The sequence below is a fragment of the Manis pentadactyla genome, chromosome 12 (assembly GCF_030020395.1).
Source record: "Manis pentadactyla isolate mManPen7 chromosome 12, mManPen7.hap1, whole genome shotgun sequence".
Taxonomy (NCBI): domain Eukaryota; kingdom Metazoa; phylum Chordata; class Mammalia; order Pholidota; family Manidae; genus Manis; species Manis pentadactyla.
The window spans coordinates 70,476,453-70,501,435 of NC_080030.1; the positions used below are offsets into that span (position 1 = coordinate 70,476,453).

The 24,983-nt window shown below is 36.1% G+C and overlaps 1 protein-coding gene across 3 annotated transcripts in view; it reads left to right on the forward strand.

Moving 5' to 3' along the window:
• Nucleotides 1-24,983, forward strand: part of MAN1A1 (mannosidase alpha class 1A member 1) — a 243,382-nt gene that overhangs the window by 154,405 nt on the left and 63,994 nt on the right. For 2 of the 3 annotated variants that reach the window (XM_057489310.1, XM_036925067.2), the window contains exons 8-11: nucleotides 939-1,054; nucleotides 4,902-5,121; nucleotides 5,857-6,029; nucleotides 20,223-20,338. In XM_057489310.1, coding sequence (XP_057345293.1) covers nucleotides 939-1,054; nucleotides 4,902-5,121; nucleotides 5,857-6,029; nucleotides 20,223-20,338 — 625 coding nt within the window. Of the gene's footprint in view, nucleotides 1-938; nucleotides 1,055-4,901; nucleotides 5,122-5,856; nucleotides 6,030-20,222; nucleotides 20,339-20,725; nucleotides 23,464-24,983 lie in introns of those variants that run through there. The other variant, XM_036925066.2, reaches the window with a different exon arrangement.

Genomic DNA, 24,983 nt, shown 5'->3' on the forward strand with positions numbered 1-24,983 from the left:
TATATCATTAAACTTAAAATGCATCTTTCCAAAATAAGGGTATCTTATCAATGTTCAAATTCTCTATGAATTCTAGGAACAATACTTAAAATAAATTAAAACCTCTGTTTTTATAGGTAAATATGCTTGAAAAATAAAAGTATTAATTCAAGCAGTACATGAAAGAATACATTTAGTGTCATAGAGGAGGACAAGCAGTTCCAAATGCAGGAAAACCCTGTGCGGGCTGTAGAGTCAGATGACATTTACCAGTGTCATATCTCATTTAGCTTCTCTAAGCCTCTTTTCTCACTTTTGATGAGGATATCTACCCTAAGAGTTGCAAGATTGTTGGTAATATATGTAGTGGATCTGGTATAATGAATGGCTATGGAGGAGGCTGGTAGGAATGTAGTATTAGGAAGAAAAATTCCTGCCCTATCTTCTTTCTTACTAGCCTCCCTACCAAAGGATTTTGACTTTATAGATTGATAACACTAGAAAACTATCAAATATTAATAATAATCCCAAGAAGCTGAGGACCTTGTTTTATTGCAAGTCAGTTTTTTAAGATTTGATGATACTCATAACTTTGACACAGTTTATATTATTGAGAGCTAAAACAATGAAAAATGTATTTGAATATATACTGAGAAACATTTTAATTTGGTGTTTTTACTTGAGAAAGAGATTTTTGGAATTAGGGTTGATTATATGTATTTTTTATCTTCATGTTTACAAAACTTCCTGGTAATTATTTAGAGTATATCATATTAGTTAACAGCATCTCTGCTCGTTTCATGATATCTTTCTGAAAATGAAAGATTTGTTGGAATTTAAATGTAACATTGAGTTGCAGTTGACTGTAGAGTTTTGCATCCTAGCTGCTAATGTGATTTTGCTGCATTATCTGGATTAAAGGCTGAATCATTCTAAAATTAATTTCCTTCTCTTTGCAGATCATGTATCAGTTGGAGGACTTGGAGACAGCTTTTATGAATATTTGCTGAAGGCCTGGTTAATGTCTGACAAGACAGATCTAGAAGCTAAGAAGATGTATTTTGATGCTGTTCAGGTAAACCCAATATTTAAATCATCTCTGCCACTCTAAATTCTAACTTGTATGTTAATTGAGCCTTAATGGAAAAATGGAATATGACCTGAGTAGGTTAGAAAACATTTCCAGTTAGGTAGAGTTCAGTATCTGCTAATATAACTATAACAATAGCATTTATATTTGATGTGTTTAGTTCTATAGGTCAATTAAAAGTTTTTTCCATGGTTCAAACCTCACTTAAGAGTCACATATCTGATAAAGAGGTGTTTTTCTTCAATGAGTATGAGTTCCCTACTTATAGTGACTATTAAAATTATGGAGAGGAAAAAGTCCTGAATTTATATTCAGAAAATTAATTTGAAATTATCTAAGATTATAGACAATCTTAATGGCTACCTCCATTTGAAGTAAACTTATCTCCAAAGAAATATGAGAGTACTATCAAATAAAAATCCAAACTAACTGAACTAATATTAAAGGAAAATCACTACCAGTTTCCTAAGATCCCTTATAATGGAGGAGGAATGCAAAGAGACAAATATTTGTTGAATTGTTTACTGTGTTCTAAGTAATGTGTTAAGTAGATACTTTAATTGAAGTGTTTGTTTCTTCATAATAGTTTACTTTTTACCTAGTTTTATAGATAAAGAACTGAACCTCATAAAGTTCAAGTGTGAAACCAAATTCAAACTAATATTTGTACCTTTTTACCTCATCAGTATGGATTTCTTTGTAAGAATTTCTATACTACATTTAAATCTTTCTTTATAGGTAATAAATTAGTAAGATAAGTTAGAAACTGCTTAGCAAAGTCTATGGGAGGTAGCCAGTATAAGAGCAAACTAACCCTCAATCAAAACTCAAAGTAAAATTTGAAAGTGAAAGAAAATTGTTTTATATAAAATACTTGATGTGTATGTATGCAGCTTTTCAGGAACAAAATTTTTAACAGAATCAAGTACATTTGTGATTGGTAAGTATTTTATGTGGTAACTCATATTTTTAAATAATAATTATTAAAACATCTCAAATAATGTAAAATTATGGCTAAATCATCATAAAATTGATCTTTTCAGTGAATGCTCAGAAATTCTTTTATAATTGGGAGTATTAATTCATAGGGGAGAAAAATGGAAATTTGTAATCCCAATGATGTATCCATTATTCTAAAATTGGTCCCCCTAAAAGGAGGTCTGGGTGATTTTGACATAGGCCAATTTTTTATCTAAATATAATACAGCTTGCTTTGCTGTGGTTGACCAGATTGCATATTACATTGGCTCCCTCCCAAGGTCAATAGAGGGCTTCACTGAGCAGATACAACTCTACTATTTCACATATAGAAAGCAGAACACCTGATTAGAACATTGGCCTTTATTTAGCACAGCCTTAATTAAAGCACATGATGAACATCAAAGGCAAACTGGGATATAGTCTACATGGCTTCTTCTAGGTTTATTTTTCTTCCTTCTTATGAAGTTTCCAGTTTTAACCTGGGGAATTCTTCTCCATATAGTATGGTTGCATTATGTCATATTTTAAAATCACTATCCTGTCAGAGATTTTAACTATTTTAATCTACAAGTGGCCCCCTAAGATCTTGATATTCTAGGAAAGGCAACTTTAAAATATTCTTTGAAATATTTTCCCTGCAGCTTCCAGAACTATACCCCCACAGCTTTTAATATATTTAGACAAATCACTGACTGGAAAATCCATTAAGAACAAATAAAACAAAATGTTTCCTGTTTTTTCTAATAAAAAAAAAAACACTTTCAATCCATTGTGTATTTGTAATTTAGAAAGCAAAGCTAAGAAAATTAAATTTCTGATTTAAGAATTAGCCACATCCTATTTAGCAAAGTTTCTTTATGCTAAGTCATACTTTAAAAACAATTATCAAGGAGAGTATCCCTTCCAATTATTGTTGTGGACACTTCAGATACTGGAGATAGAATTCATCAGTTTTAGCTTCAAGTGGATTTTGCAAAACATTTAATCCCAGTGTGGAATGTTTCTTTGGTTGTTTTAATTAGAAAATACTGAGCTTCCAACTGGTTATTATGGCCTTATCTGGAGACCACACTAAGAATCCACAGTGGTGGATGCTTACCCCATCAGGTGCACTGGAGCAAATGGGGTCTGGGCAGGTGATGTAGTAGACATTTAGGTTTCTAAACATTTTATCAAACTAATTGTTTTCAAAGATGTGAGGATGAGATCACAAAATGTGTGATACGTTTTTTTCCTAATCACTTCTCTGTGGCTTTAAAGCCACTAAAAAACTGTTTTTCCTCATTTATATTTATCTACATTTTCCCACTGCCACACAAACATTGCTTTGAAGGTCTTAGAACTTTATTGTCATTTATTTCAAGAGGTATCAACTTGGCCAGAATCATGCCAAAAACAATATAGTACTTTATTCAGGACCCATAACAGTGTAATAATGTTTCTCTAATCCATACTCAAAAGCTGTAACTCTTGCCATGTAGAAAGAATAATTTCTTGGGTGATGAACAAGTATCAGCTTGAAGGACTTCATTGCAATTTGTGCTATGAGAAGTGTAAAGAGCTGAAATGTTCAGTTGCATTAAATAAGAATGAAATATTAATGTAATAACAAGACCATCAATCAAATTAGCTTAAACACATGTATGAGCACAGTAGTGTGTTTATTTATTTCTTACCAACTTGGTTTCATTTGTTTATATCTAATAAAGGTAGGAAAGGTTTTATCTACTTGTATTTTCATTTTCATTTATTCTTCTATATCACAAGTTTGGTTTGTGTTTACTATTCTCAAATGTTCTTCCTAAAAACCCCTCTATTTTGATAATACTGTAACAGTTATAGACACAGTCATAGCCCTTCCCCTTCTGTGAAGTAATTGGGGGAAAATAATTTTCTGTTACAGTAAATTGGAAATTAGTAATTCCAAACACATTTCATTTTTGCTTTTTAAAATATAAGGCTTAAAAATAAAATAAAATGAAATAAAATATAAGGCTTATTTTCTCTATCTACAGTCCTGGGGCAGAAATAAGTTATTTTATGAATCACTGTCATAAACATTATCATTTCTCACAAAATCACAGGTCTCTATTATTTTTTAAATTTATTCATTGTATACTAATGTGTTTTTTAATAGAATTATTAGGGAAGAACTTAATTCAAGTATTATCACAATGGAGATATGAATTGTGATGATAAACAACCTTTATCAAGGACTAGTCACAGTGTTGATGCTTTATAAACAAAATGTTGCTGTTTTTTCAATAGATACTGCATTATGGACAAGGATGCTGAGAGTTAGGGATACAGTGAGCAAATTCCCCACAAAGTTCACAGATACTAAACTAAGGGTCAGAGCTGGAATTTGAAGCCTAGCAATCAGGCTGAAGAACAGCTCCTCTTTCCCATTTGGTTATGCTCTGTATCCAAGCCCAAGAGAACAAACGGAAGGGTAATTCCAGCCAAACTCTGCTTTATGCACTTATATACTCTCTTCATCATCCCCCATGGGGCCTGTGCTTGATATTTTTCTCCGTTGTAAAAATGGAAACTCATGAAACCCTCCATTACTACTCCATGAGTGCCCATCTTTGAGAAGGGAACAGCTTTTGGGGAACCAGCGAGGCTGGCCCAGCAGCAGGAATTCTAACTAGCCAGACTAATAAGGCATAGACTAGCGAAAGTATACAGAGAACATTAACTTAACATTAACATAAAACATCAGGTTGCATTGGGTTTATAACACACAATTCAAATTGTAAATGATGTTTTATTCACTTTTTTTAATGTTGTGAGTGTTTTTGTATAAATTTGAGATTACAAAATGCTTAAAAATAAATATTATTTTCAGGCAATTGAGACTCACTTGATCCGCAAGTCTAGTAGGGGGCTGACTTACATCGCGGAGTGGAAAGGCGGCCTCTTGGAACACAAGATGGGCCACCTGACCTGCTTTGCTGGGGGCATGTTTGCACTTGGGGCAGATGACGCTCCTGCAGGCCTGACACAACACTACCTTCAACTTGGGGCTGAAATTGCCCGGACCTGTCATGAATCTTACAATCGCACATGTGAGTATATGTTATTCTTCCTTTACAGTCTATTCCTACATGCTTTTATTTCATTCAGTAAGGAACTTTGTACTTGCTGCCATCAACAGAACATCCACTGTGCTTGACAAAACTTGATGATCAGGATTAATATCATAAAGGAAAAGAAGCATTGCTTTTCTATATAAAAATGTCTCCCCTTAGTTTGTCAAGAAACAAAAATCCAGGCCATAAAGGTTTAAACCAGTTTGATTTATTGGCCTAGCTTTAAGTAAATAACATTGGGTAAAAGTCTCTGTCCCCAGGCACAAAAACTTAGCATTTTATAAACATTATTAATTTCCTAGTATCTACATGAAATAAATTATGAGTCTGGCTTATTTCTTTATAAGAATTAAAAGTACAAAGATCAAATAACCTTTTGTGACATAATGGCTTAGCATTCTCACTACTGGTTTTCTGGTTGGCTGATAAGGTGTTTTGTGGTGCCTTACACCTGCCCGATGGGTGCTCAGTAAATGGTGGTTAAATTAAAGAAAATAAAGAATCATTACCATTTTCTAAATTGGGCTCTTCTAGATGACTAAATTTTAAAAGCATTTTGAATATTGTTTATTATATGATATTTATAACTGTTCCTTAAAATGATTGTTTTGGCATCTCTTAATTGTTGTAAAGTACTTTTGAGTTTCATTTAAATTATAGACACTAAATGTTCAGCACAATAATGCTTGTCATCCATCACATGTCATTTAGTTATGAAACTGGGACCAGAAGCTTTCAGATTTGATGGTGGTGTGGAAGCCATTGCCACAAGACAAAATGAAAAATACTACATCCTACGGCCAGAGGTTGTGGAGACTTACATGTACATGTGGCGACTGACTCATGATCCAAAGTACAGGAAGTGGGCCTGGGAAGCTGTAGAGGTGATGTTTTAATTTGCTTATGTTTCTTATAGATAAATGTCTCAGGAAAAAATGTTCAGTGATACCCATAAATCTAATATATCAACTTATCTATGATTTTTAAAACTTCAAATAGACTTTTTTGCTTTTATAACTAAGTGTCTTTAGTTAAGTCATCCTATATCCCTGACTTCAGCTTTGCTTTATGTAACAAGGATATCACTATACAGACTTTGATATTGACAAAAATAACTAGAAAGGCATATTATAAAATTAAGTTCCCCCAACTATAGGAATGATAATCACTTAATTCCTCAAAGAGTTGCTGGCAACTTGGAGATAGTCATTACTGCCTGTTGTCTATTCCAAGAAAACACTAGATTTTTCTAGTCTTTGGGCATTGAAATGGTAATATGTGCTTTTACTAAGAGTTGTCGACCTAAATAAGAAGGTAAACTAAGGCAACCTCAAGCTTGTAAAAAAAAAAGAGGTGGGGTTTATTTGGGAATAGTAGAGGAATTGCAGTTCAAAACACTCAAACTATAGCAAGCTCCAGGCTAGTCTGTAAAGGGCTTGGGGGTAGACTGTATTTATGGGCAGGGATTGTAAAGAGGGAAGACTTCAGTTAGAGTCAGTTAAAAGCAAAAGCAAATGTAGACCAGCTTTGAAAATTCCCCAAAAGACAAAACCAGGCTATTCTTAAAAACAAATATCCATTTAACTAATTTGATGAGACCATCGTGACCTGGGTCATTTCTTGTTTATGCCCTAGCAACTCTAAATAAAACTTCCCATGGTTGATATGACACAACCGTTGACCAACTCCCTATTACTCAAAAAAATTATATTGTTATCAGTGTTTCATAAATCAGTTATTTACAGAAAACTGGTGTCTTAGTCCTTAAGTTTTGTTTTCCTGAGGGCATGTGTATAAGAATTTATGTGCTCTGGTTACATTTTTAGACTGAAGTTCTGTCAGTTTCCCCTCTTGATCAAAATCCTTCCCAGAAGCATCACAGGTCAGTTATGACATGCCAGCATTGCTCATATTTATTGTAAAAGGTATAGTTCTTTATAGATAGACTGTATTGTATGTCCCATGGAGCTGAGGACCATCCTCTGTCCCGCAGAAGGGGGAAATGATATGGAATTTCAATGACCTTTTTTCAACAAGAAGACTGAAAAATGAAGAGTCTTTTATGGCCCCCTAAGGTAGAGAGTTTAGTTGCCGTGGTCATGTGAGTTTCAGGGAAAGCCTTTGAAAGAAAAAGCATATATACATTTGGGAAGAAGGCATTTGTTTACTGATACAAAACAGTAGAAATTTAATTAAAAAGATTAAACTGAAGACCAGAAACCAATTGGTAGCTGTTGATTGAAATGTACTTCTCAACCTGTTTCCCCAATTGCCTGTTTTTAATAGATCAAAAATGTCCCAAGTTCTAGGATCTTGGCCAACTTCTGTTATCAGCTTGACATTGTCCTTCATTAATTTTAGCTCTTGTGTTATTTTCTACACCTTACTGACATGAACGCCATAGTCTTCTCCAAGTTGGATGTGGTTCCCCCATGCCTGGGCAGTGAGAAGGTTTAGTTAGGGCTCTGCAGTTTGGCAGACACATTTCTTCAAGGCTCTCTGGGGTTTTTTTTTTATATCTGAAAGCTTGGATAGAAACATTGAGAGTGATGTTTCTTTTGTTATAATTATAGCAAGATTGTAAATTGTTGTTTCAAGGTCTGCTACTCCAATCTAAGGTAAATAGGCTCCGACAAAAGCATACCCAGAGCCCTTTCTACTTACTATAGGGTTATGTGTAAGCGTCCATTCAAATTTATACAGTTTTCTTGGTTCCTGTCTGTCCTTTTAAGTTGATAAGACAAAGACCCCAGGTAAAGTCTATAAGCAGTAAAAGAAAGAGTTTTTTTAAATTTTGGCATCAGAAGTGAGGCAACAGTCCCACATGTGGAATATATGTTTCTTTCACATAAAGAGAAATACCCAATGCCTTCTAAGGATAAAGCATAGTTGGGTCCCTTTGCCCAGATTCTTTTCCCTGGAATGAAAGAGGGGACCTCAAGATCAGAAATCAAATCATTTATTCAGAGAACATGATAATTTAGTTCACTAGCATTATGGGAATGGTTATCTGAGCACCTTATATTTCTATAGGTCTGAAGCACCGAATTATATTACTTCATGTAAGTGAGATTTGGTTGAGGTCTGGAAAATTTATAGGGAAAAAGTAAGCTAAAATTACACCATTCATCAGATTAGTGGTCAATTCCTAATGAAATACCATGGGATTTCAGTGATCATGGCCACACCGTAGAGATACATTAATGGAAGAGATGGCATAGTCTTCTAGATTCCAACAGGGAGTGAATTCCTGTTCATTTGGGTTGCATAAAATAATGTAGTTACAAATATTTAGTGGGAGATATCCTAGATTTTTCCCTTCCCATTACTTTTAAAACATGAAGATTATAGACTGAGAGGAAAAAAAAAATTGAGGGCAAGCCTGGTCTGAGTGTCTTGGGTAAGCTGTCTGCTTCAGGTGTTGTCTACATCAATCCCTGGAAATTTTCTATTTCAAGTCACCAGTTAATGCACATGTCCATTCATGCTTTAAGGTTTTCTTTAGATGTGACACATGAATTCTAGGAGTCTATTCCTTGAAGTTTGGTTGCACTTTTCCAGTAGATGATGTCCCCTGGCTGTAAGGGATGAAGTTTGATGTCTTCATCTCCCAGGAGCACACTAAGGAAAAACTCTTCTATCAGAGTATAATTATTTTCTATGGACTTGATTAGGTCTCTCCAAAATTGAAATATATCTCTCTTTATTAGTTATGGATCAAAACAAGTAGGGGCTAAGTGCTTGGCTGCCCTGTAATTATTTCAAAAGGTGAACATTTATGCATCCTGAAGAAAGCCTTAACCAATAGTAATGCTTTTGGCCAGGATATTGGGAGTTTTTCAACTAACTTAACTGAATCCTAATAATTCCATTTGTACATTTAACCTATCCTGAAAACTAAGGATGAAAAGCACCATGAAAGTGCTACAAAACTGGCCAGACTTATTTGGCCAGAAAAGTGGGTTCCCCCATTTCTATGAAGTTCAAGGGGGACTCCCCAAGTGGGAATAATTTTTTCTAATAGGATTTTAGCAACAGAAGAGGCAGTCACCTGTTTACATGGGAAAGCTTGCAAATGTGAAAACATGCAAACCTTTACTATAACATACATCAATAAGATGAGGGAAATTGTATGAAATCCATTTTTCAAACCTTGTATGGTCCATAAGTTAAACTAAAATGTCTGGAGGTACTATGGATGGGTTTCCCTGGATGAAATTTAGGACAGATGGAACGAGCAAGATGAGAACTTTTTGCAGCCTTGCTAAGTGTTTCCCCACCAATATTGATTCAGGAACATTAGCATTTTATCAGTTGACCAGTGGTTTAATTCATATATGGTAGTTAATAGAAATCTTAGGTTTTCTGGCATGACCAGTTTATTATTGGATCGAAAGCAGAATTTCCTTTTTTCATGACACTAATAGCCTTTAGATCTCCAATTTTGTTTTTCTTTTTCAGGGGCCAGTTGTATTTCCCTGGTTAATTCTCTTAGGTCATCACCAAGGGAAGTAGTGTTTTCTGGACAATGACAGAGGTTTGGTCTGTGGATCCCATAAGAGCATCATTTTTTGTGGAAACATCAGTGAGGTAGTTTCGTTTGGCTTCCAGAGTCAGACTCAGACTGCCCAGTGACTTTAATAATATTTCTGCTGACAAGAGTATAGCATCTAATATATTTTGCACATAAGGACCATTTCTCATTTTGTCTCTATGGAAATAAGGAACCTCATTGCTTCCATAACATTCCAAAATCATGGGCTACTGCAAAGAGATATCAACTCTTGATATAGATGTTCATAGTTTTATCATCAGCTAGAATCAGATGCTTGAGTAAGAGCATGTAATTCAGCTGTTGGACTAAAGTGGACAAAGGTAGGTGTGCAGCCTCAGTGACTTCAAAATGAGTTGATAAGCACGTATCCAGACAATATTTTTATTTTTCAAGAGCCATCAATAAACCATGAGAAGTCGACATTTGTCAAGGGGATTTCTTGTAAGTCATCACAAGGGGTTAATGATAATAATACCTAATCTGTCAAAGTCAAACAGTGATGGGGGATTTTGTCCATGAAAGAAGGAAGAGAGGTAACAAGGTTGAGATTGTTACAACAAGCAAGAGTGATATGAGGGGCAGTTAGCAAGAGAATTTTATAAGAAGACAGCTTGCTAAAAGGTGTTGGGTATGGTGTGAGTTAAAGAGAGCTTTGACAGCCTGAGGCACAAAAATAGTCAAAGAGTGACTATTTCTTCAGTGGTCTTTTCCAGGACAGAAGCAGGGATAGCCCTAAGGCATGACAGGGGGTAACCTTAAGCACAGGTTCTACTTGTTGGCTGTAGTAACCTAAAGGTCATTGGTAGCCCCATGTTTTGAGGTATCTACTTCAAGGGCATCTCCCTCTTTGTGATATATTAAAGGGAGACTGATAATTTAGATAGCCAAGGGCAGGTGGATTTATTAAGCTTTCCTTCAGGGTTTTAAATGCCAATTCATCTTGATTTTCCCAAACAATGGGGTCAGGTTTAGTGTTGTTTAATATAGGGGCTGAACCATTAAGAAGTTTGGAATTCAATTGTGACAATCAGGTAACTCAAGGAAAACCATAGTTGGCATTTGGTTTAGGTTTAGAGAAATTCAAGATACCATGAAGCCTATCAGGATCTGTATGTCACCCTTGTTCTGACATTAAATGTCCTGAATATTGGACTTGAGTTGAAACAAACTGCAACTTTTCCTTAGAGACCTTGTGTACTCTAGTTGCTACAAGTGTTAACAGGTAAATATTGCCTTATTTTGAGGACGATTGGGAGGGTGAGCAGAGAAGTAAATCACCTACATATGATAGTAAGGTGGAGGCTCCAGAAAAATTAATATCATCTAGGTCTGCTTTTGAAGTTTGTGAGGACTTTCAGTAAACTCTGGGGCCTTAACCCTGGGTGAATCGTCATCCTTCCCATGTAAAGGCACAATGATATTAGCCAGCCTCATCAACTGGTGTACTAAAGAATACACTGCATAAACTAATCATTGTGAAAAATTTGCTTTCATATAGGGATGGATGCTAATAATGTATGGGGATTAGAAACAGGATGGTAAGGAATTACAATGTTGTCTGTTGCTCAGAGATCTTAGGCAATGCTCCATCCTTGGTCATTAGGTTTTCTTACAGGTAGAATAGGGGTATTACAAGGACCTGGTTCAAGGGATAGTAAACCCCTGTGCTTTACCCTTCTATAATAGGTCTTGTGTCCTGTAATACTTATTTGTTTAGAGGGTATTGATTAATTCTGAGGGTGGGGGAGGTTTTGAGGTATCTTTTAGGATCCTAATTGGGTGGGGAGGAATACCATGAATTCTGCCTAAATTCAAGGAGGATTTTCCCCATAGAGTAGGGAACACTAAGTTGAATATTGGAATAAATCTGAAGTTTGATCTTCCCTGATTTTTAAATTACATGTGAAAGAAAAGGGGTTTGGATTTTCTTGGGGATTAGAGTCAAGGGATTTAAATTCTGAGTATTCAAACTCAAGAGTTATTTCTCCTTTTGAGAGAAAGAAATGGCAGCATGATATTTTTCTAGGAAATCTTACATAGTTAAATGAATAGGAGACAGTTCACCAAGGAAAAATGGATGTTTGTCTTGCAAAGGTCCCAAGCGAAAGGGTATAGATTTAAAAATAGTGACACAATGTGTTTTATTTGAGACCCCCACTATTTTAATAAATGTCTTATTCTAAGGAAAGGACTGTTTAATAGTAATGGAGTTAAGCACCAGTAGAATAACTCCTGTGCCAAATAATGTTATAAGGGATTTGTCCCCAATCTGGAGAGTAGTTCACCCCAGCCTATTTAATGGTAGAATGAGAAATGTCCCTGTGTTTCTCTGGAGTCCCATCATTGGAATGAGTCTGACCCTTGGCTCTTGGAAAGCTGTAATCAACTAGACCTTTTTAATTTGTAGCAGTCCTTTTTTTCAATGACCAGGTTTTTACAATAATGACAAAGTCCAGTAGAGAGCATTTCCTTGGGAGATTTTATCTGTTGAAGTTGGAGATTTAAAATTTTAGTTGCCTTTCTTTTGGAATCATCTTCTAGGATGCAGGTGAACTGATCAGCTAGATTGAGAAGCTCAGGGGTAGATATTGTTTCCCATTCTGAACATGTTCTCTTGACAGATCTCTGTTTAAAGTGTTTATAAACATTGGATTAAAGGCCACCCTGGTGGATTCAATGCCTATAGGGAATCCAGAATCCCCTTTTAAAACAATTTGGAGTCTGCTGTAGAAAATATGAATAGATTTGGCAGGCTTTTGAGTGCATGTTTGAATTTTGTTCCAGTCTACTGGTTTAGGGAAAGCCCTTGGGATGACAAGGTGTAGCCTTTTGGCTGGGACATGAGCTTGGTCATATAAAGAAACTGATGGTTGACTTACTTTGGATTCTAAAGATTGTTTGGGCTTTCCCAATTAGCAGTTTTCATCCAATTCTGGTCTGTACCTTCTCCAATAATCATGTTGTTGGAGTAATTGATAAAGATTAGAGAAGCCAGGTTGATAAGTTTGAATTACAATACTGTATTCTTTGGCAAATCTGTGAGGATCCTCGGTACCTTGGGAAAATCTTTTATTTTAGCCTTAAGTTCAGCTCTGGTCCATGGCATGTAGGAAATTAGTGGTTTAGCAGGACTCTCAGAAGGTGTAATTTTAAAAGGTAGAATTTTAACAGGCTCGGTTGGTAAGGTTTCATCATTCGAGAAAGGAAGTTTTCTTAATCTCCTTTCAGCTGTTTATTTGCTTCAGTTAACTTATTAACTTAGAAATAGTATTTGGTAAAGAGGCAGTTTTAGAATCCTGAATATGTTTATAAGCCTCTAGGTACTAATTAAAATAGCTATCCCATTCAGATTGTTTGGTTCTACTGCTGTGGTCTTCTAATTTGGTCTGGAGAAAAACAAGTCTGGGAGATCAAAAGTTCCCCCTAATGGCCACTGAAGTTCTAAATTATGTTTCATAAGGTTGGTCCATTTAGTCAAAAATTGTGCATGACGAAAGCCCATAATATATGAACATAAAACCAGCCAGAATCTCTGAAGGAGAGCCACCATTCAAGTATATAGATGATTGGGATCCCATATCTCATAAGTTTTCTTGAGAGCAAAAGAAAAACAAAATTCTAAATAGCCTGGTGAGTGTGTTTTCAGGGTTGGCAGTTGTTTTATTTTACAGTATACCATTCACAGGATAAATTTTTACCCAGTGGACAGCCTTTGACCTAGTTGTCTAACATGTGACCAGGTGTCCCTGTTACACAGAAATTGTCTTACAGTTGGCAGGTGACCTAATGTCAATCTGGCCTGTCCATGACTAATTTCCGCTTTCATAGGAGTCTCTTGCTTTGGAGACCAGAGTTTCTCACAAGGAGATGGTGGGCTCTCTAGAAATGTTCATTTGCTCAACCCAGGCCTGCCAGTATTATTGTGAATTATTTTTTTATGTTTTTTTCTCTCAAGAATCCCAAAGTAATTATACTGAAATTCTAGCATGCTACCAATAAGAAAACAAATGAGTACCCACCAAAAAAAAAGCATTTAAACAGGTCCCAGATAAAGTCGGACTGTTCAACCAAAGAGAAGTAACTTGGATTCTGAGACTCACCAAACCAAAAGCAGACGGTGACTCATGGAAGTAATGAGCACAAGGGGTTCAGAGCAGGTCCTCACTTGATCCCAGGGTCATCATCCTTTAGGGATTGTTTCATTTGGATCCCACTTCTGACACCAAAGAATGTTTACCTAAATAGAGAGGTAAACTAAGGCAAGCTCAAAATTGTCAAAAAAGAATAGTTTTGTCGGGAATAGCAGAGGAATTGCAACTCAAGACACAAACTGTAGCAAGCTATGGGCAAGTCCATTGAGGTTTTGGGGCAGCCTGTATTTTTGGGCAGGGAATGTAAAGAGAGGAGAATTCAGTTGGAGTTTGTTAAAATCAAAAACTAGTGGAGACCAGCTTTGAAAATTCCTCAAGAAGACCAAAACAGTCCAGTAGTACAAAGCTCAACTTAGGTTATTTTGCAAGTCTATTCCAACCTGAGTCATTTCTTCTTCATACCTTTGGAAGCCACAAGTAAAACTTCCCTAGGTTGATATGAGGTAATCCCTGACCAACTCCCTATCACTTAAGAAAATTCCAATATTATCAATTTTTGGTAAATCAGGCATTTATAGGAAATCATTCTGTGAGTCCTCAAGTTTTGTTTTTCTGAAGGTACATGTGTGAGACCTTACAGTTTATATCCTCCAGTTCCATTTTAGATTGAAATTCTTTCACAGAGAAAATTAGCCAGTTAGATCCAACTTTTAGGAAAAATATTACAGAACTATTTATACAAGAACTACTTTGTGCAAGACTACTCCTTCACTATGCTCAGGTTTCTATGATATCCATAAATTTTCCATCTCTCCAGTGTGTTGTTTTAATTATCTTTGTCACCACTTCAGCCTCTAACTGCCAAACATGATGTATCTTCTTCCTAAGCTAATCTGTTAAACACTTTGTGTGCTGCATGCCAGCAGTGACATCCTCCAGGATATGTATCAAACAATGTCTAATTTTAAGAGCTATTTATCTGAAATGAGTGGGAGGGAGGTTAGAGGATAAGAACAAGCAAATGCTTTAATTACACTCTCTTATTCTCTAGCACTCTTTGTTAGATAGCTGGCTGTCTTGAAAAACCATTAGGAATAAAAATCTCTCAGGAAATCTAAAATGAATATTGCCTTTGTGTAAAATGTAATACCTTAGGAAACCATTGGTGAATCATGCTTATTACTCTCCTCTTTTACTGTATGTGTTATCACTAGTAATCAGTTACTTTAAGTGATAGCTATTATTTGGGCCTTTTTTTTTTTTTGCAAAGTTTTCTACTTATGTGTAGCCCATGGTAATGCCAATTTCTTTAAATTTATGCTTTTTCCTCTGTAAAATGTATTAAAATTGAGGTTCATCTAAGCATTGGTGGTAGGAAATTATTTTGGTCTTCAATGGGAAAAAATAATTGAAAATATCAGAAATAACTTATTTTATCAAGTGTAAAACACCATAACTGATAAGAAATGCCATTATTTTATATACCACTAAGAAAGTACAACCCTAGCAATTAAATTATGACATGTTAATTTCAGAGATGTTGAAATGTGAAAAATGTATGATAAAGAATTGATCAAAAATGCAAAGTAAGTAAATCTCTGTTGCCATGTGGACAGGAAGCTTTGGTCTCCTTGGTTCAAGGGAGTTTGTTTGTAGGGTAATAAGGTTGCTTTTACGTGTTAGGATTTTTATCTATTGTCAACTTCTAGTGTAGCATATGATGTGAAATTGTTTCCCTGTGTCACAAGGCAGAGATCTCCCATTTTTGGCACTAGTAACTTCTGCTGGAACTTGGCGTACCGCAGAGAGGGAGGAGTGCTGGAGACTCCTGCCTCTTTTCATGCACAGAGATTCTAGACTTGGGGGGTGTGGCAGCACTCTTTTTCTCTGTGTCACATCCCCGCCGTGCCCCCCGTGTTTCAGCTGCTACTGTAGTGGGCAGCGCGTCATAAAGCCTCGCAGCATCCGTTCACACGCCCGGGGCTTCTCAGCTGTTCTGACTCCAGGCTTCTTCCCAGGCAGCTGGGTGTGGTCTGGGAATGGAGGAGAGTTAATGGCTCCAGGGAGAACCCTCAACCAAGGAGGTTTGGGAGTTGATGGATAACTATCCCGGTCTTTCCTCTTTGAATAATATTTCTGATATGTTTTACATATTCCCCAGAGGATGTCCAGGGGGAGAGAGGCCCCACTGCACACAGCTGTCACCTGCTCAATGTATTTCACCCCCTGTTTCACCCTCCCCACTCACTCACTTCCTGATATCACTTCCCCACAACATTCCCTGCATTCAACCCTTGTTTCATGCTCCACTTTTAGTGGAACACAAACTAAAAACAGGGGATCTTAAAAATCACGTAGTCTAGTCTTCCACTCATAGAAAGGACTCCTCTTCATATCTTTACCACATGGCTATTCCCCATCAATTCAAAGACTCTGTAGCAAAAAGGAATATATGTAATAATGTAATTCATAATTATTATAATGTAATTATACTAATAATGTAATTCATTCCATTTTTTAATGACTGAAAGTGTTAAAAGTTACTCCTTTTGAAACCAGAATTTACTGAAGTACTGAAAAAAAAACTCTCTCTCTCTGCACTTCATCTCCTCGGTTATCTGAAGACAGTACATTGTGCAGCTGTTCCCTTCCTCATCTGTCATTTGCCTCCATGTCATTTCCCTTCTCCTCATGACATAGTGTCCAGCTGCGGTCTTTCAGAGCTGAGCAGTGTGACTCAAGAACCTCTGTTCTGAGTATTATTTCCCACAGCCTATGGTCCAACTTGTTCTTTCAGTAGATTTTTGAAACCCCTAGTTTACATTGAAATTATGGTCAAATTATATTTGCTGCAACATTAGCTACTCTTGCTCCTTTGTGTTTTCACCCATACTTGTAGTTTGTAAAGTATTTGTTAGCCATCATCCCATCTTCTAGCAAAGCACTCCCCTCCCAGCCTTCTTTCACTGATACACTTCAACCTGCTTTCCATGTCTTAACAAAATTTCTGCATAATACTATCAGGCACAATAGCAATGTTGAGCAAGATATGAAAATATACAATCCAGCATACAGCACTGAAGACTTCCTCCTCGGGTTTACCAACAGTCCATTAATCACAGATGTTCAAGCACTTTTGGATCTACCTAACAACAACAAAAATCTACCTGACAGTTCTTTTGCTTTTCTCAATAATGTCATGAAGAAATTAAATTCCTCTCAGTTAAATATGTATAATTACTATTCTGATAAAGCTCATATGATAAGTCATACATATATATTCATAGATGTTTGGGTAAAGATGGGTTATATAATCTCTCTGCTGGTCCATGTGGATAAGGGGTATTTTTGCACAGACATTTTTCTCTAGTCGACTACATCTAACCTTTTCCACATGGTATTCTCAACCTCAGAAAGTGATTTGTCTTACCAGCTCCTACTTCTGGGTTGGGTCCCTATTTCCTAACTCTCTTTGATGTATCCATTCTGCCTGGTTCTACCTTTGAGGTCAGACCAAACTCAACCAGTCAGCCTTATTTAGCACTGTTCCCTGAGATCTGCTTTTGGAAATCTCCATGGATCTAGTTAGTTGTTTACCTAACATGGTAAATGAGAGACTGTTTTTCTATCCTAACAAAGATGCTTTCTGACTTACCATTTGAAGTTGAAGAACTGAAGTTGCTCACTATTCCCTTACTTTTCTCCCCTCCCTGCACACACAAAAAAGTTAAGTCACTTGGGGTCACGTTTGTCCTTCATCCTCTGTTTAGAGCTCCAGTCACTGTAAACAGCTCAGATCCTTCTAGCACAACCCAGTCACATATGGTCACTAATAATGTAAGCATTTACATAAAATCGAGGTGGGCCCGATGCATCGCAGCTGAGAGTCCCCAAAACAGGGGGTAGTAAAATGGTGTTCTGATCCGACAGTGCGGCATAGACATGGGAGTGCATCCACTGTGGAGATGCTGTAAAACCGGGGCCTGTTAATGGGGGCCAAGAGAGTGACTATCCAGCCTCATATTCCTAAAGGCTTAAAATTTAGACTTGACATGAAGGTTTTTCATTTTTGAAAGTAAAAAATACCCCTTTGGCATTTCCCCTTCTTTTTTTTTTTTTAATTTACCAAAAGCCTTGAAAAATAAAGCCCCTAGGCCCCTCTAAACCTCTGAGAGCCTCTGTCACTGTGCTGTATCTTCAGATTGTTTGATTTTCACAGTGCCATGTTGGGCAAAGGGACTGCCTGAGTCCAGGAACCTCTAAGGCCACAGTTAGGGAGTCTAGACCTGAGATTCCCCTGCTCTAAAACCTCCCATTCTGTCCTTGACGATGACAGCTGCCACATCAGGACTGTGGGAGAAGAATGAGTGAGATGAACTGAAAAGAGGAAAAACGCGTGGGCATTGTCTGCCTCCCAGAACAATTCTTTTTCTGTAGTAACAGAAGGACTTACAGAAATTCCCCGGGGGTTGGGTCATCATGCCTGGCCCTCTCATTTCCTTATGACCAAAAAACATCAAAAACAGAAAAAGTTGCGTGGCTAAAACCTTTTTATTGGATATAGGATTTCATTATGTTCCATAACAACCTTGCCCATTCTCCCAAATCCTGATTTTTTTTTCCTTTTTCACAAATAATTTTGGCCTACTCCAATATATCTGGTACTTAAGTTTTTATCAAAAACAACTTGTATCAAGAAAGGAAGGAAGGAAGGAAAAATATGAGAGGACATGAAAATTCCTTTTTGCAGGCTTTGCCCCAATGTGGCTCATTGTCTGCAGCTAAGAATATAATCAAAGCTTTTTTTTTAAGTTCATCTTATTTTCCCCATTGGCTTTTAAAAAGTACCAAGTCATGAGACATTTGCTTTATTCTTATATCCTGCCAGTTCGGTTTTCTTTAAGGAAATCTGTTAACTGAACGCTTCTCCTCCCGGCTGCTTGCCTCTCCCATCGGCCCTCCAGCCCTCCTGTACAAAATCAAAATCGTCATTGTCCGTATCTGCAGATGGAAGCGGAGCGCACGTCCCCTTGTCCTGCTCACTGGGTTTGCCTTCCCTCTGCTCTTTTCTGGGCTCTGCACTCTTGGAGCCATGTTTCCTCCAAAACCCTCACCTCATATGACAAAGTCTGTGCTCTCCGTCTTGCTAGTTGGGCTAAATGGAAGAAAAATAGGGTGTACTTATGCATGCCAGAAAATTAGGACAGTGTTATGATTCATAAGAAAACTGAAAAATCAGTGAAGAATTACATGAGAACCTAAGAATAAATTTACCTTGTTAACGTTCTCTATATTTTATTTCATTATAAATACTAAGGATTTTCATCTTATACTTTATTGTTTTTGTCCATGTTCTCTGAATTAGAACCAGATATCCTGTGGCAATTTTTATATAATGGAAAATTTTATTTGACAGTATGGCTAATAGGATTAATAGGATGTAGTGAGTAGAAAGTTATTTTCCTGGAGATGGATCTGCCTTGTAACTGCAAAGCAGCCAAAGCCAGAATTTCAAAATACAAAGTTTTGTCATCTTAATGTGGCTGAAAAAAGTGACAGGAAGTTATTTCAGACTGCTACCTAAATTTTTATTCTCTGCCTAACCCATCTCTTTTTCCAAATATTCATTATAGTTCAACAACCACAGAAATGTAGGATCATTTCTCTCTTGGTAGTTACCAGTAGATTCATCCCATCTTCTTCCTTCCCAGACTAAAGGAAAGAAAAACACATATTTAGGAATAGGTACCAGCCACATCTCTCTCACTGCTTTCCATCTCCTCCTTTTATATGTCTCCGCTATCACTAATTAGTACCCCACAGTTTTCAAGAAATAAGATGTTCTGATTATAGTAGCAGCTTTTTTGTCCCCAAGTACTAAACATGTTCTAAACCAGTAGTTTATAATCCCAGCTGACATTAACAATCTCTCTAGGCCAGAGGTCAGCAAACTTTTTCTGTAATAGGGAGAGTTAAGCTTAGGGGCCATATACAACTACTCAACTCTGCCATTGTAGAAAAAAAATAGCCACAGACAGTATGCAGACAAGTGGGCAATGCGGCTGTGATTCAATAACACTTTATTTACAAAACAAGCAGCAGACTAGATACAGCCTATGGTCCACAGTTTGACGAACCCTGATCTCGACCATAGAAGGAAATGGTAAAAAACCACTGAAAAATTATTCCAAAACTAAATGTAAAAGTTTTTCCAGTTATATGAGGTATGTTATCCATATGTCCTGTTAGCTTTGCATACCTTATTTGCGTTTATTTTATGTGTTTTTCAATTTTCAAATCAAACTGTTACAACCTATCATTCCATTTGAATCTTCATTTTATTTGAATTTGACAATGCAATAGTAACAATTAATGACAATCAGTTTACTGAAATATGACACCCCCCCACCCCCGCCTTCTTTGTAATTTAGGCCCTGGAAAATCACTGCAGAGTGAATGGGGGCTATTCCGGCCTCAGGGACGTTTACCTCAAACACGAGAGTTACGATGATGTGCAGCAAAGTTTCTTCCTAGCGGAAACACTGAAGTAAGTAAAAATTATTCTAAAAGCATGTGGCTGAGGCACCTGTGCAGATCTTTGTAGATGTTTTTATCACAAACACATTCAAATAATATCAAGTATGATGGCTTCCGAATTCCAATCGACATGCATAGCAATAATTGAACATGTTTTCAGTCATTAGGTAAGGTTGATGGGACTGCTTTGTATGGTTCTCACACACTAATACCAAAGCAGAGAGTAACTTCTTTACTCCACGTGGATCCGTATATCCCCTCTGGGTTTTGCTGTGCTTGACTGTTGTCCGTGGCTCACTGTAAGATGCATGAAGACATTGATGTGGTTTTTGCTTTGTCTTATTTCACTGACTGACATCGTCTCTCAGGCATCATATACTCATGTTTCTCTCTCCAGATATTTGTACTTAATATTTTCTGATGATGACCTACTTCCCCTGGAACATTGGATCTTCAATACCGAGGCACATCTACTGCCTATACCCAGTACGACTAAAAAAGAAGTTGAAGTCAATGAAAAATAAAAGGACATTTTATATTTTACTCTGCTCCATTCCCTTCACTACATACCTTAATAATTCCTTTTCTGGTATTTGGACAAATGATGAATTTTTATTAATAGTTCTGTGATTATTATAAGTTCTAAAATTGTTTTGCAGTCTTTTATGTTTATTATCATAGGCATAGAAGCACCTAAATTCCTTATCATATCCTTTATTATTCAGTCAGCAGATCACAGGATTTTTTTCCTTAAGTAACCTCTGGAGTTCATGAAGGGTGTGGTATCACTTTTATTAAACTGAATAGAATGGTATACCAATGACCTCTTAATTACAATTTTGATTTGACTGCAAAACTCTTTCCTCCTCTATGAGGAGATGATGTCTGCTTTAAGCTGTAATGTTTTGCCATGTTGCAAAAAGCCATAATAGTAAATTAAATATTAAAAAAGCTTTTTCCTCTTCAATTTTATGTTAATCTGGTTTGTCTATCCACCAGAGACAGATCTTGTAACTGTGACAGCCTCCTTATGCGGATCTATCTTATTTGATAGAATGTCTTCTAAATACTTCACTCACATTGTAATTCAAATTAGAATGTCATCCCAAAGGATCACCTCATGTTGACCTCATTCCATTGGAACCACAGTATATTTTTGTTGGTTAATTAGTGTTTCCTAATTTGTGAATTAGTTCTTGAATTTTACTTTAAATGTCCTGTGTCATTTCTGGATCATGTACTGGTAAATTTTTTCCATTCCCACCACTCAGCAAAATGAGCCTTCAAGTTTTGCAGAGCTCTGCTATGAATGATTGTATGTCTAAAAGAGAATAGTATAACTTTTAGTGTGCCAGCTTTTGCTTTTAACTGAATATATAGAGAAATTGAGTATCTCTAAAGAGAGAGTGAATATTTCATATAGTTTTTGGTTTGCATTTCATCTTTAATTTATTTTCTTAAAAAAAAAGCATTACATTTGGTTCAGATTTTTCAGATTTGAAAAGGGCCCTTTCTCAAATGGAGTAAATTAATTTCATTTCAATTTATAAAAGCAGGATTTACCTTTGAAAAAGCTTTGCCAATGTATCTATTCATGGTTAGTTGAGAAAAATCTAATAAACTTTTAGGCCAAATAAGAATATAGTATATTTTTTCAGGTGAAATTTAACATAGAGATTCCATCTTAGAAGCAATATGTAGGAATGGACACTCCCAATCCCCAACAATCCTGTAGCAGATGAAAATAATTACATGATTCTTCATTACAAAGAGCCTTGTTTAGAGATATGAGTGGTTTTTCCCAAGAATAGGTTTAGTGACACCTCATATTTTTATATCATATTGTTTTCATATTTTATATATATTCCCATGAAAGGGCTAACATGATGATGCATATACTGAGGTATAAAGACTTTGACCACCTACATTTTCAACCTCAGCAGTCAAATAGATGAGAGCAACCCAATGGATTAGGCTGAAGCATATGAAATTGCTGCATTCATAGTTTAAAAACTATCCAATTTCAGCAATTTCATATGGTTCAACCTAATTTTTTAGGACAATTATTTTCTTAGATCTCAATAGACTTTAATAGTTTTAGCTGTTTTGGCGTTTGAAAGTAGTTCAAACAATTTCCTTTGAAAGGACCGCTTCTTTTTTCTTTTTTCAATATTGTACATTGGTATATGTGAAAGGATAAATTGATAAAATTAGTAAATGAAAAACTATATCATTATTGCCATGCTAATGTGTTTCTGTGACCCAGAATAACTTCTTCCACTCACATTTTCAGCTCACTTTATAAAGTAAATGCATAGTGAGAGTCCTCTTTTTCCAGCACTTAAAGGCAAATTATAAAAGATCATTGCCAAAATTGGGCCATATGTATTTAGATTATAATTTTCATATGAATATCCTTGGACTAGCAATTTAATTTATTTTATTTTCACTTTGCTTTGAAAGAGCACAAAGTTTATATGTATTTCTGCAGCAGATGGGATATTACAACCAGGTTTTATGTACACACTACAGTGTACCTTTTGTGTCTGGGTATAAACAGGCAAGGAGATTGTACTACATGTTGCTCTGCCAATGGCCAGAACAGAGTTTTGTCAATTCTGGAACTTGGATTTTTTAACTTAAGTCCCAAAACACCAAAAATGCAAACAAGATAAAGAGATTACTATTATGGTGATGTAATTTAATTAAAGTTACACTTTGTGTTATTTTAAACAACTGAAGTCCTTACGTAAACAGCTGTCTTTCATTCATTTTCAGCTAAACTGTGCAGTTAAGTTTACATATGTATTCACATCCTAAAAGGTGAATAATTGAAATAGCACTTAATTTTGTGTTCCTGCATATTTTTCTGGTATACTTTGTGCGATGAATATTACACATATAAGTTGTATGGCAATTTACAGAACTCACTGATGTTTGTCATGACTCCTTCATAGGTAGTATCCATTCTTTCCATTGATTGTTTTTGATTTGTACATAAATCTATTCTGTCACTTCCAACTTTATATAAATCTCTGATGTTATGGGAAACATAATAGATTGACACATAATTTTTAAAAACTATATTTGTAAAATTTCTCTATTGTGAATAAAGCCTTTTAATATATCTCCTCATTTGTTGTTTTTCTCCTTCTAAGTAAGCTTTCATATATGTAGGCCTGAGTGCATACAGCTGCAAATGGAAATACTGGATCCTAATAGTGATTCCATACCATACCCAGAGAATCTTGACAAGGGAATATTTCCTGTTAAAAAATTTAAATGGCAAATAATTTTGCATGCACAACCTTAAGCTGATCAAATACATTTATTAAGAATCTAATATCTGATCAACACCTGAGTATGTAGGGTAGAGGCAGGGAGTTGGTGTCTGAAATAGAAAGTATGATCCCTATCAGTAAGTTTGTAATCCAATTGAGATAAGACACAGCTCACCAACCAAACAGAACAGAACAGCATTTAGTTGTGTTAAATTCTGCTGTAGAATTTATTTAAGTTAAATTCTGCTGTAGAAGCTCAAGGGAGCAAGAGGTCACTAAGATTTGAGAGGTCAGAGAGGTCAAAGAGGTCAGCTACAAGAGAGCCTCCAATAATTTTGGAAAAAACCTAGGCTTTTCAAATTCTTGGTGTGCATTTTGGAATGCTTCAGATAGTTGCTGTTCTCTCTGCCTGGAACTCTCTTTCCCCAATATTTTTATGGTTCATGCCCACTTCTTTTGGATCTCTGCCCAACTGTCCCATTCTCATGGTGGCTTCCTGACAAATAAGTATCAAATTCACCATCACCCTTTGTCCCTTACTCTATTTTATTTTCTACTTAGCATTTTTTGTATTACATATTCATTTCCTTATGTGTTTATTGTCTCTCTAGCTCCTTAGAATTTAAGCCCCATGAGAACAGAAAGTTCCTTCAGTTGTCCCTCCACGCCCGTGTGCCCATCTCCAGCGCCTAGAGCAGCGCCTAGCACTTGGGCACACAGTGAATGTTGGTGAGTGGGTGAGTAATGAATGAGACTCCATCATATATCCATAAGCTTTGCTGTAGCTATTTGCAAATGTCTTCTAATAAAGAGTATGTTTTTTAAAACATGACATACCAGTAGTATATAACATGCTACTGTTTTAAATAAATAATCATAAGAATGGGCTTTTTTTGTTGTTTTTGCTACCTGTAGTAGTTTTAAGGAAATAGGGAATCTGACTGAAATCAACTCTCAACCAACAAATTTTTCCAAACCACTTATGTTGTGTATGGCCCTGTGTAAAATATATGCTGAAAAAGTAAGTCATGATTTCTCAGATATAGAGGTTTTTTCCAATGTTACTGCTTGAATAGCCTACTATTATGTTCTGTGATTTAATCTCACAGTCCCTGTCTCATAAAATATTTCTGTGGCATCAAGCAAAGGAATTGGCTTCTCACTTAACAGATCTAGTCAAATGGGAACTTTGTGAATTCAGTTATTTGTAACAAATGATATTGGTTGTCTTTATTCTGTTGATGACAGAATTATTAAAAAGTATTCAAACATGATTTTTATTTATAGTGATCATCAGCTATCCACACAGAGATGGCAGTCTGGCCATCAAAACATCTAATTTCTGATAATTATATGTAGACAGTTGCTTAAAAT